The sequence below is a fragment of the Neofelis nebulosa genome, chromosome 13 (assembly GCF_028018385.1).
Source record: "Neofelis nebulosa isolate mNeoNeb1 chromosome 13, mNeoNeb1.pri, whole genome shotgun sequence".
NCBI lineage: Eukaryota > Metazoa > Chordata > Mammalia > Carnivora > Felidae > Neofelis > Neofelis nebulosa.
In genome coordinates this window covers 26,474,458-26,487,352 of record NC_080794.1, presented here as the reverse complement: position 1 = coordinate 26,487,352, position 12,895 = coordinate 26,474,458, and the positions used below count along the sequence as shown (strand labels likewise).

General features: G+C 41.0%; 1 protein-coding gene across 29 annotated transcripts in view; it reads left to right on the top strand.

Annotated features, from left to right (window-relative positions):
• Window positions 1-12,895, top strand: part of ANK3 (ankyrin 3) — a 342,851-nt gene that overhangs the window by 174,587 nt on the left and 155,369 nt on the right. For 24 of the 29 annotated variants that reach the window (XM_058696391.1, XM_058696392.1, XM_058696389.1 and 21 more), the window contains 6 exons: window positions 904-1,002; window positions 3,692-3,790; window positions 5,644-5,742; window positions 8,734-8,931; window positions 10,959-11,057; window positions 11,339-11,437. In XM_058696391.1, coding sequence (XP_058552374.1) covers window positions 904-1,002; window positions 3,692-3,790; window positions 5,644-5,742; window positions 8,734-8,931; window positions 10,959-11,057; window positions 11,339-11,437 — 693 coding nt within the window. The remainder of the gene's footprint in view (window positions 1-903; window positions 1,003-3,691; window positions 3,791-5,643; window positions 5,743-8,733; window positions 8,932-10,958; window positions 11,058-11,338; window positions 11,438-12,895) is intronic. The other 5 variants (XM_058696413.1, XM_058696403.1, XM_058696409.1 and 2 more) reach the window with 1 other exon arrangement.

Here is a 12,895-nt window from a genome sequence, read left to right as displayed (position 1 = left end):
AAGCTTTTATAGTGGACCCTGATATTTTATACTTCTCTATGGTGGCTGAAAAATGCTCCATGGTCTCAATTATCAGGCAGTACAAATTGGTAGGTAATATGTTAAAAAGCAGATTCCTTTATTAGATTAAATATTAAACCAAATGATCCGAATAATGTTGGGTTGTTTCACTTCCTGTTTCCTTGGACTAAGTACCTACTTGAAATTTAAAAATGGAAGGGATGAAAACATTCTAAATAATCTTTTTTTTTTAAATTTTTCTAACATTTATTTTTGAGAGACAGAGGGAGATAGAGCATGAGTGGGGGAGGGGCAGAGAGAGAAGGAGAAACAAAGTCTGAAGCAGGCTCCAGGCTCTGAGCTGTCAGCACAGAGCCTGACGAGGGGTTCGAACTCATGAGCTGTGAGATCATGACCTGAGCCGAAGTCAGATGCTTAACCGACTGAGCCACCCAGATGCCCCTGGGATGAAAACATTCTAGAACTGGTCTTATAGTTGAAGTCTGAATAGTATTGGCAAAGTTTTGGCTGTAAGGACAAATGTTTGGGCCCAGCTGTTTTTAGTCTGTGTTTGAAATGGGATGGAGAAGGGAGGGACACATTATTTAGAAGAGAAAATTCCAAAATAAAATAATCTTAAAAAATGCATGACTGTTTTGCCTTAGCTACTGAGACCATGACAAAAATTCACTTCCTGTTCATGATCAGCAAGGTACTTCAGATTTCTAGGAGCAGCTAGACTACCCACACTTCCAGAACAGAATCTGCATTCTGTTAACCCCTCATTGTTTCTGCTCACTTCCAAATCTTTACAGAACTTCATTTTGCAACACATTTACCACACGCAGTGGAACTGGGTTTCAATGGAAGGCAGTAATGTACTTCTGTCTTTGTCCCTTTCAGAATGGCTTTACCCCTCTTCATATTGCCTGCAAGAAGAATCGGATTAAAGTCATGGAACTCCTTCTGAAACACGGTGCATCCATCCAAGCCGTAACCGAGGTGAGGGGAGTGGGATTTCTAGGGTTCCTTGGGTCATGAGGGGATGGTCTTCACAGCTGGAGTCCCAGAGCCATTCTCAACAGCTAGTTTTGCTGTGTATATGGTTGCCACTACTTTCTGAAGCCTTCACCCAAGGTGCTGCAAGGTCAGAGGGAAGCAGACAGGTATGAGGGGGAATAAGTATAAACACATCATTCAGAACACACGCTTTGTGCTCAGGGGTGAGTGGCGCCACCACTGAAAGCATAATTTACTTGGAATTCTGTAATGCGGTGCTTCTCAGATGGGGGCGATTTTGTCCCCCAGGAGGCATGTGAAAATGTCTGGAGGTATTTTTAGTTCTGACAAGTGGATGGTGCTCCTGGTGTCTAGTGGCTAGAGGCCAGATGCTACTAAATATTTCACAACGTTCAGGCCAGCCTTCTACAACAAAGATTATCTGGCTCAAAACGTCAGATGTGCCAAGGTTGAGAAACCTTATATAACACCACCCCTCAGTGTTTGTAAACTGAGCATTACTCTCTCTAAAAACTCAGAATTAAGAAAACACAGAGTTGCTGAAGTTAGTAAAGGACAACTCTAGGTTTCTCTTGTAAAACTGACACAGAACTCAGAGAAACGTTCCACCAGGATCAGTGCTAAGCACGCCTGGCATCTACCACTCCAGACTCCCCAGCCTATCCCGCCCCCAGCACTCTGCTCTCCATAGATTCCAGCCACAGCATTTTCTGGGACTGGATACCCTTTCATTCCCCTCCTATCTCTGTACCCTCCATGTGTCACCCCCAGTTTGCTATCTTGGCTAATCCTGTACACTCTTCAGGACGAATCTGGGGCCACTCACTAGGAAGCCCTTGGCCTCGTCTAGGAGGTCCTCCTCGAAGCACCTCTCCCTGCGCCTGTTTCTGTTAAAGCACTTATCTGGATGCTTCACTTATGACCTAGCCACTCCCCCTCCCCAGAAAGTGCAGGCTCCATCAAGGCAGGCCTGAGTCTGATGGGTCTATAGATGCCTGCAACATGTATAGGCCATTCAGTAAAGGTCTGCTGAATGCATCAATAAAGACTGTAGCATTTGAAGCAGATATAAAATTTGAGATCTAGCCTAGTTTCTTATCTTCAAATATTTGCCTTGATTTGTAACACTTACAAATTTAACGTTATTAAATGGTTGAAAATATTAATACTGATTTGCTCTTTTGTCACTCCCATGTCTTTATGGTAGGGACCTGTTATTTTAAAAGCTTATTCTCAGTATATGGCAACCATTTTTAAAGATCAGAATGGGCTCCGAAATAAAATATTTTTGACTGGTGTTTGATTAAATATCCAGAGATGTCAGCAACTGGAAAGGATCCTCTGCCAGCCCTGTACTCCTCAGAGCTTTAAAAGGCAAGGCAGACCAAGATGAGAACATGCCTTGTACATGTTCTAAGGACTCCCCCTACTGATGGAAAAAGGTGTCAAATTTTTAACACAGTTCTCATTTTCCTCAGTCCCCATTATTTGAAGCCTGGCCAACCAGAAGTTTTCTCTTCTGCCTTTTACTTCACTTTTATTAGACAGAATTTCTTTCACATATTTTTTTGACATTTCTCAAATTCCTGTTGAGACTGGATCTCCTTCTCATTCTCTTTTTAAAATACATTAGCTATTTCTAACCATATTAAGCATTTTTACCAAGTTATGGTGTTCATGCTGTACGTGGAATTAAATTCTAAAAAATTCAAAATGGCATCATTTCATATAAGAAGCATAAGGGTGTGTGTGTGTAGGATTTGGGACAAACAAAATTTAAAGTCTTGTCTAGTAATCATTGTATTATTTGCTTTAATTATATCACCTTAATTTGTAATATTCATAAAGTTAAAATTAAGTGATTAAGACAATGTGATCTGCTCATTTATTAGAGGGTTGGCCTTGTGTTAAGTACCATGCTCTTTTGTGTACAATGGAATCAGTTGACTCTAAGTTCATCGGAATCATTTTTAAAGGCCAAAATAGGATCTGAAATGAAAGTCAGCTTTTTTTTTTTAATTTTTTTTTTAATGTTTATTTATTTGTGAGACAGAGAGAGACAGAGCATGAACAGGGGAGGGTCAAAGAGAGAGGGAGACACAGAATCGGAAATAGGCTCCAGGCTCTGAGCTGTCAGCACAGAGCCCGACACGGGGCTCGAACTCACGGACCGTGAGATCATGACCTGAGCCAAAGTCGGACGCTTAACTGACTGAGCCACCCAGGCGCCCCAGAAAGTCAGATTTTTAATAGTATGTATGTAATCATACATGCACCTACCCCCCCCCCCCCACACACACACATAGTTATATGGATAAGAAAGGTTTGGTAGCAAAGGGGGAAAAACTTCAGGTCATTTCTAATTTTTTTTTCATAGCTCTTTATAGAATGCTTGAAATCATTCTTTAGCAGATATGACATAGGTCCTTCATAATCACTGAACCTGCTTTAAGGAAATGATTATTATGTATTAATACATTTATCTTATAGAATCTGACATAGTGGGCAATGTCCTGACGTCTTCTGATCTGATCACTTGAGTGGTTATGTTAAGATGAGTGTGGGATGGATGAATGAATGGGTGGGTGCATGGAGGGCAGACAGGGAGGCAGGCAGACAAAACCTTTTTATGATAAGCTGACAAACCACTATTTCCCTCTTTTCTTCCTAGTCGGGCCTTACCCCAATCCATGTTGCTGCCTTCATGGGACATGTAAATATCGTATCACAACTAATGCATCATGGAGCCTCACCAAACACGACCAATGTGGTAAGTATCCTTTTAACAAAGAATGTCCAATTATGAGTATTTAAGAAACTGGTAAAAATTGCTCTTATTTACTTATTTTTTATTGTAATTAAATTCATTACTATATAATGTGACTACTTAGAAGGACAAAATTTGAGAATACCTGTGGTTTCCTTTACTTCAAAGGCAAGATCCATTCAATCACCAGCTGGCCACAAATTGTTAGGACTTACAGGTTGTGTGCATTAAATTTGCAGATATGTTACTACCAGATGTTATGCTTTAAAAAATAGCTTTTGTGGAGGGGAAGAATTTACAATAGAAGCATTTAAAGAAGTGTTTCATGTTGAGGAGGCACTTCAAATGATCATTATTGTAATTTCAAGTAAATCCAAAGTAATTCTTCTCTTTAGTGAGCTTGACCATGTTATAGCAAACCCATGGTTATAACAAACCCATGTTCATAGATTATCAGATGGTATTGTTGTCCCATATTAATCATTGCTCATTTCAGAGTAAATATCACTCTCTAAGTGACTTATCACTCTAGATCTACATGTGGCATTTGACATTGTTTTATAGGATTTTAAGTTTGTCTTCATAATAATATTAGCATACCAGACCATAAGCATAACAACACTACTTGGACTCATGAGCACCAAAGCAGTAAAAATCAAATAAACCACTTTCTGGCACAGAAAGGGCAAGCCATAAGGTCCTGCACACTCACCCTGAGGGTGGGCCTTCAGGAAGGCTCTGTCTTCTAACAGCCCAAATGAACACATCCACAAGATAGGAACAGACCAGCTTCTGAGCAGAAACATCATCTTTCCTGTTCCTAACGCCAGAGAGAGAGAGAGAATGTTTCCCTTCATAAAGAGAACCCTGGATGATCTGGTAAACTATATCTCCAATGCCTTTCTAGTAAGCATAGTAACAAGTTACATGCGAAATATGTCCTTGTGTATCCTTCCATGGAGGTGGATGTCCTGTAAAGCAATGCTCAATTTATAAAAGGAATTTTTAGGTGGATATCACTTGTGTGGGAGAATATATTTGCTCTTTATGACCTTTTGTTTCTTTTTGTCTATCCATGTTTTCTATATTGTTTACATTTTTAATGAAATAAATGAATAGATAATCTGAATTAAACTCTCTCTGGTGACAATGAGGGAAGTGGTCAGGGTGGAGGAGTCCAGTGGCCAAGAAAATGGCCCCATGGGATAATGTCCAAAGACCAGAATACTGGTCTGCTGAGCTAAATCACAGAATGCAAACCAACAGCCAACAGCAAAGTCTGGCCCTCAGGTGTGTCTATATTGCCCTGGCAACATAGGATTTCTGTTTTGTTCTGTTTGCAATTCTGATTTTGTGGTCAAGGTTTAAGAAGTATATACAAACAGCCAAACTGCCAGCTTTTGAAAAATAGGAAGGTGTGGCATGATGTGGCTGGCATCTGGCACAACTACTGAAGTGGTCTGCAGATGCCAAGGAGCAGCAGCCTCCCTTGGGCAAGGCGTCGGGCTGTCTAGTTGAGCGCTCCCCTCCTGCCCCACTCACTCATCTCCCCTCTTGCTTGGCTCCTGGGAGTATTCACCTTTCAAGCTGGGAGGAGGCCACACTGAGCAGCACTTCTGACACTGCTGGAGACCAGGCTCCCCAAGGGTTACTCCAATCCCTTCCATCAGGAGTCAGGTTGCTGTGAAATTCTTGTGTATTTCATTTCCAATCTTTCCTCATTTTCAATAAGGAAGTGCTTGGGACTATTTTTTACTTAAAAAAGAAAAACACCCTACATCATAAGCATTATGCAAGTAAAATATGCCACCCTTCTTCAGAGCTTCCATTAATTACCTTTGGCTCATGTTCCCCAGAGAGGAGAAACAGCGCTGCACATGGCAGCTCGATCTGGCCAAGCTGAAGTCGTGAGGTATCTGGTGCAAGACGGCGCTCAGGTAGAAGCTAAAGCCAAGGTATGTGTGACACAGGAAGGCCTTTGCTCTTGAGGATAAAAATTACCCTTGATTTTATTAAAACCTTTAAACACCTGCATGCTCTCTTTCAGGGATACTCTTATAGAGTCATGACAAAAGTATCTATCCAAGTGATATTGTAAAAAAAAAAATCCTTCCCTACACATTTGTCCATTCAATTATTTTACAAAATTAAATAGAACAAGAACTTTGCATCCTTGGCACATTGCTAGCCTCTAACAGATTTTGGAATCAAACCTAGACTTGATCCAGAATTCTTCACACTCCATAGAGAAGGGCTCATGTGCAAAGCTTCTAGAACAGGCATAATTTGGAAGCATAATTGAACTCTTTTGGTTGACTTATATGTCACCTGTCACAGCCATAAAAGGAAAAAGGAAGGTTTTACCTTTTCTTCACAACTTGAGATGTTATAAACCCTCAGACTCAAATTGGAGTGGCTTTAGGGATTTGCCTTTGCATAGAAGAATGTCTGGGTTGAGACTGAATGCTTCGTTTTCCTGGTTTAGCTCCCAGAAGAAACCCACTTTTCTTTCACTATTGAGATAGGTAGTTGGTCTGGTTATCAAAATGGCAGTTCAGGTCAGGGATTGTAAATAAATATGTAAATGCCTTAATCATTTAATTTAACCTTCAGTATATAAATGGTCTGCAGTTTCTAGTTTCAGGTTAAGTAGTGAGAAAACTGAGACATATGTGAAGCAATTTGTATACAAAATATGTCTAGACTTTTATAACATCCCCCCAAAATATTTAGTTGTCTCACCCATATCTAATTTGACCACAGTTGTTTTTTATCAACTTCTGTCAAAGCTTTCCAAAGCTTTTAAACTAGCCTTCTTAGGGGAAAATTAATTTTTCCCTTTCAGATTCATATTTTACCTGCTAACATATTGTGCGATTGTTTAATTAAACTAATTAGTGCAAATATAGCACAAAGTAGCAATGTAACTAGTACAAAATAGTAGTGTGGGAACAAACACAACTAAATCATTGTAAGCATAAGATCTGCAGATGAGCCTAAAGGTTATAACAGCAGCAGACACAAGCTTTGGGTGTCCAATGTACTGTGGTGCCAGTTGGTGGATTTTACAGAGGATCTGGAGACAGAGGTCAGCAAACTTTTTCTGTAAAGAGCCTGTTAGTATATATTGTAGGCTTTAACAGATGCACCATCTCTGTCATAGCTGCTCGACTCTGACGTTCTGGAACAGAAGCAGTGATAGGCAATCCTACATAAGCAAATGGACGTGTCCATGTTCCAATAAAACTTGGTTTACAAACACAGGTGGCAACTGGATTTGGCCCCTGGATTGTAGTTTTCATACCCCTGATCTAGAGATAGTGGTTCAGTCTGCTTAATCAGTAAAGTAGAATAAATAAGAAAAGCTGTACTCTACCATGGATTACAAGAAACCTCACATTTTCTGAGTGTTGTTAGTGACATATCAAGCATTGTATCTAGGAAAAGGTTTCACTCACAGCTGAAATTGAGCATAGAATTTATAGTTATTGTTTCATTAAGGAGGCAGTATGTATTGTGATTAAGAACCTTTCTTTCTCAGCCAGAATGCCTGGGTTTGAACCTTGGTCCTCCATTTACTAGCTATATAGTGTTTGAGCGAGTTAATGAATATCTATCTCTGTGGCACATTTATTTTTCTAGTTTCTTCATATAGAAAATGGAAATACTAACAGTTACAAGTGGTAAGATTGTCGTGATGATTAATGAATTCATGTAGGTGGAGTACTTAGAACAGAGCTTGGGACATGTAGGTGCTCAGCCCATGTTTAGTGGTGCTCGTGGCAGTAGCAGAATTACAGGAAATTTTTCTGTGACAATTATCTTTTTTCTGTTTTCAGTATTCTTCTTCCTATGGCTCCACCAATTCCTCTTATACTTCTTACATAGACCCTCTTGCTTTGACCTTGACTCTCATCCTCCTTAGCTTTTCAGAGCAGTCTCCTGTGCTCCAACCTCTTCTCTCTAGCTTCCCTATTTAAAGTACTTACCTGAATTTTTTCATACTCGAATAGAGGATTTCTCTTTGGATGACCACCACAAGGCATCTTTGGGCAAACTAGGAAAGATGCCTCTCCCATTTGGGGATAAGATCCTCAAGGTGCAAGATATAGTGCCTCATGCCTGGGAGTGAATTGTAATAAGGGGCCTTTCCTAGGCAGATACAGCTCATGCCAGGATGTACACCTTGACAAGCAGAGGGTTGGCTGCCTTTCAGCCTTCTTGGCTAGGAGTCTTTACTAGCCAAGTTGTGCAGTTATACCTGGACAACCCTATACCCGGCCTCTATGCTTTGGACTATGACAAGGTGGCGCCAATAAAATAATTCATTCCAGGGGCGCCTGGGTGGCTCAGTCGGTTGAGCGTCCGACTTCAGCTCAGGTCACAATCTCACGGCCCGTGAGTTCGAGCCCCGCGTCGGGCTCTGGGCTAATGGCTCAGAGCCTGGAGCCTGCTTCTGATTCTGTGTCTCCCTCTCTCTCTGCCCCTCCCCCGTTCATGCTCTGTCTCTCTCTGTCCCAAAAATAAATAAACGTTAAAAAAAAATTAAAAAAAAAATAATTCATTCCATATGAGGGCACAATAACTGGTGAGGTATAATACCTTTCCCAGTTTTAGTAGGATAAATTCCCTTACCTCCCCAAAAAAGGAATCATTAGGGGATAAAATTTTAATAAAATATGGCAGGTGGTAGTGAGGATAATTTATAGATAGAACTGCCTTTCACACTTTTCATACTAATAGGTTACTCAAAGGGTATTTAAGGTGTTTAGATCCACCATCTCCCCCTTACTAAATGTTAAAGAAAAAGATAAATGGGATTTTTTTAGCAATGAAGCAAAGAATCTACGGTAGCCTCTGATACCAAGCAAAGTTTGCTGAATGTTTCACAACGTCACCATTGTGTTCTCAGCTAATCAGCCTTGTATTTCAACCTTGTCATTTAGGATGACCAGACCCCACTCCACATTTCTGCCCGATTGGGGAAGGCAGATATAGTACAACAGCTGTTGCAGCAAGGAGCATCTCCAAATGCAGCCACAACTTCTGGGTATACCCCACTCCACCTTTCGGCCCGCGAGGGGCATGAGGACGTAGCTGCATTCCTTTTGGATCATGGCGCATCTTTATCTATAACAACAAAGGTATGAAAGTGAGTCTTGGAATCCTGTTGTGTCCCCCCAGATCCATCCTCCTTACAATTCCCAGCATGGTAATAGGTACACGAGTGGTACAACAGCATCTATCCTTGGGATCCCAGGATAGCCCTTAACATGGTCAGCAAAATCATGGAGGGGCGCCTTGTGGCTCAGTTGGTTGAGCGTCCACCTTCAGCTCAGTTCATGATCTCGTGGTCCATGGGTTCGAGCCCCACATCAGGCTCTGTGCTGACAGCTCGGGGCCTGGAGCCTGCTTCTGATTCTGTCTCCCTCTCTTTGCTCCTCCCCTGCTCACATTCTGTGTCTCTCTCTCTCTCTCTCTCTCTCTCTCTCTCTCTCCCTCAAAAATAAATAAACATTAAAAAAATAAGGGGTACCTGGGTGGCTCAGTCGGTTGAGCGTCCGACTTTGGCTCAGGTCATGATCTCATAGTCTGTGGGTTTGAGCCCCGCGTTGGGCTCTGTGCTGGCAGCTCAGAGTCTGGAGCCTGCTTCGGATTCTGTATCTCCCGTCTCTCTGCCCCTTCCCAGGTCATGCTGTGTGTGTGTCTCTCTCTCTGTGTCAAAAATAAATAAACATTAAAAAAAATTTTTTTAAACAAATTTAAACAAAGCCATGGAGTGAGGCAGGGTAGTTTGGGGTATGTTTGTTTGTCTTATGTTTCTCAGTGCATTATCTTCCAAAGAACCATCAGTGATATCTAGATTACAATGTTTCTTGCACATTATTTGATAGATTTAAATGGTGACTTAAAAACACAGCCATAGATCTCTCCTGCTAAGGCCAAGTATACAAACCACTTTCAAATCAGGAGGTGAATTTTTCTTGGATTATTTTTGTTTGGTGTTCTTTTGTTGCTGTTGTCTTGTATGATTAATGGTTTAATTTTTAAAATCTCAACTCTGATGCCTTAGAACAATAATCTACCACTCAGTTGCTTTGTGGGTACAGACTGCAAATTCAGAGCTCACTTTTTGGTGATACTACGTAAACCTAGCAAGTGTGATAGAAAGATGAATTGGCCTATGGCATGTCTTAGAAAACTAGAAATCAGTGCTTCACTCCCTTATTTGGATGCAGAGAAGTGTGATCAATGCATAAGATAATTACAATAATTAGAAATACTTGGAAAACTATCCGAATAAATGATGACTACCTCCAACTTTTGCCCCCTGTGACTCTTCAGGCTCTTAAGTAGAGCTGAGTTGAAAAGTCTCTGGATTTCATTTAATATGTAAAACAGAGTAATGAGTGATGAGGTTTTGAGTACGCTTGCCCTTCCACCATGCCAGCTGCCCATTGGCTCTAGTTGGCTTTAGTCTCATGAGGTCGAATGTGTTGATGACCCTCCAGTTGCTGACTCATGCTTGGGAACCTCCATAACTGTGCATAGTGACTGACTGGTGGATACCCATGTCCTTGTAGGAGCAGGTAGCAAGGGAGAGCAACTACTCAACTCTCAGTACCCAGCTCTTGCAAACTTACTGGGATAGAACCATGTGTTATTATTCAGTTCACCTTTTGTGGTTAAGATGCATGATTCTCTGACTCCTACCCCTGAGGCCTGGAGCATAAAGATATGTGTATACATGCAGAAATAGGAGAAGAGAAGGCTCCAGTCTAGTCATGTGGGAATATGAGAGGTCCAGACTTGTCCTGGATTTTCCCAAGCCTTCCAAATCCAAATTGGGACCCAGTAACATATTCTTCCCAAAATGTGAAATCCAAAAATAGCTCTAGAATAAGTCCCAGATCTAGCTCTCCACCTTTATCCTGGTCAGATGCCTGATTAGTCCCAGAATTAGTGGCATGTTGTGACTCAGTCAACAGAGAGAGAAAGATTAAATACTGTTCATCCTTGTTGATAAGGAGATTCTAGCTGTTGTCTTCCAGTGTTGGTCTTTAAATACAGACTTAACTGTGCTTCATCGTGAGAATAATTCATTGGTTCCAAGAAAGCGATACCTTTGTTTCATTTCTTTTGGTCATTATTTTTATGTTTCTGTTTCCAGAAAGGATTTACTCCCCTCCATGTGGCTGCAAAATATGGGAAGCTGGAAGTAGCCAATCTCCTGCTACAGAAAAGTGCATCTCCAGATGCTGCTGGGAAGGTATGAGGCTGACCACCTTGTAGCAGGCCCCTTCCATGGTAGCAAAACAAGCACTTGCTACTTCACCACCAGCCACCTAAATTATGACTAGTCCCGAGTTAAGTCGCATAGGATGAAGATCACTTTGGAAACAGGAGGTGAACACTGGGGTCCAAGCATTGTGGAAAGCAGAATGTAACTTACACTCTGTGTTGAACCCACACTAATCCCATCTCCTAAATCTAGGCCTCTGATGTTAATACACTCTTGACACTGGTTGTTGTTTCTGCACGTGTTTTCAGAGCGGGCTAACTCCACTGCACGTAGCTGCACATTACGATAATCAGAAAGTGGCCCTCCTGCTTTTGGACCAAGGAGCCTCACCTCACGCGGCTGCAAAGGTACCTGTGATTGGACAGCCCGAGGAGGCCTGTGGGCAGTGTCTGTTGGTCTCTGTATGTGCATCCACTTTGCTACACATGTAGCACCCTGCACCTTAGACATCACTTAAAAGACACAGAAATATAAGCTCCTCAGGAAATCTGTGCCTTCAGATCTTTGGTCACCTAATGTGGTAGATGCTCAATAAATATTCACGTGCCAATTGATTTTCCTTAAAAATCCGGGACATCCTGGAGCCTGTGGAGGAAATAAAGTTGAAGTATTCTTCAGCCAGATTAAAAACATCAGCACAGCCTGAGGGAGTACGAAAGTCTGATTTTTCAAGGTTATAAAATATGTGTGATATTTTCCTGGCCATAGAACATTGCCTTCAAGTTATTTATTTCTGTTTAATAACATAGGTTGGGAAATTTTGTTTATATGTTTTTATGATTCTTAAGAGGAATCTTTATTCCTATTATTAGGGTGTTTGGGGCCAGTAGACAACCTACATTTTTCAGAAAAGAGATACATAGAGTATATGGCTTCCTGATTCCCCGATATTCTGATTTGAGAGGCAAATCATAAAGAAGAGTGTATTTGAAGATAGGTTAATAGAGTGCTGTCAGTTTAGTAAGCTCTCTCTTGTGGAACAGGTGACTGTGATCTGAGAAAAGTGGAAAGATACAAACCACAACTTAATGCTGTCTAGTTCTTTCACTAAATACTATTGGTTGGAAAAACTTTTAGCATTTTTAAGCTTTATACATCTTTTTTTTTTACTCTGCCATTGTGGGACAGCTACAGTGCTCTGCTTTAAACTTAGTGTTTACATCGAATCTGTTGTACACACAGGTCGATCAAAGAATGGGCTGTTCTAGATCACTTTGTGGACTTTAAGAGAGAAAGTTTTCAGGTACCTTCTCTTTTTGAAGACTAGGTTATCTTTGACACCCATTTCTCCTCAGAACCTCTTTTCCTATATGTCTTAATTATCTCCTGCCCCAGCCTCTCCAGAATGTACCCAGTGAAATCTATAGTTCAGAACCAAACCTCTAAATTTGCTTTTCATCTAAATGTGGCTTTCCCTCCATAGTTTCTGATTCTGACAAACATTTTTTTCTATCATAAAACCATGCCTTGACATTTGATAAAGCTTTATCTTTAAAAAAAAAAAAGAATAGTAGCGTTATTCACAGTAGCCAAAAGGTGGAAGCAACCCAGTATTTATTGAAGAATGAACAGATAACTAAAATGTGGTGTATACATACAATGGAGGAAGTAGGAAGGAAATTCTGGCACATGCTACAACATTAATCAGCCTCAAAGACACCATGCTAAGTGAAATAAACCAATCACACAAAAGGACAAATATTGTATGAGTTCGGTCATAGAGAGATAGAAAGTAGAATGCTGGTTGCCAGGGGCTAAAGGGAGGAAGGACTGGGGAATTGGTGTTTAATGGATGGAGTTTCAGT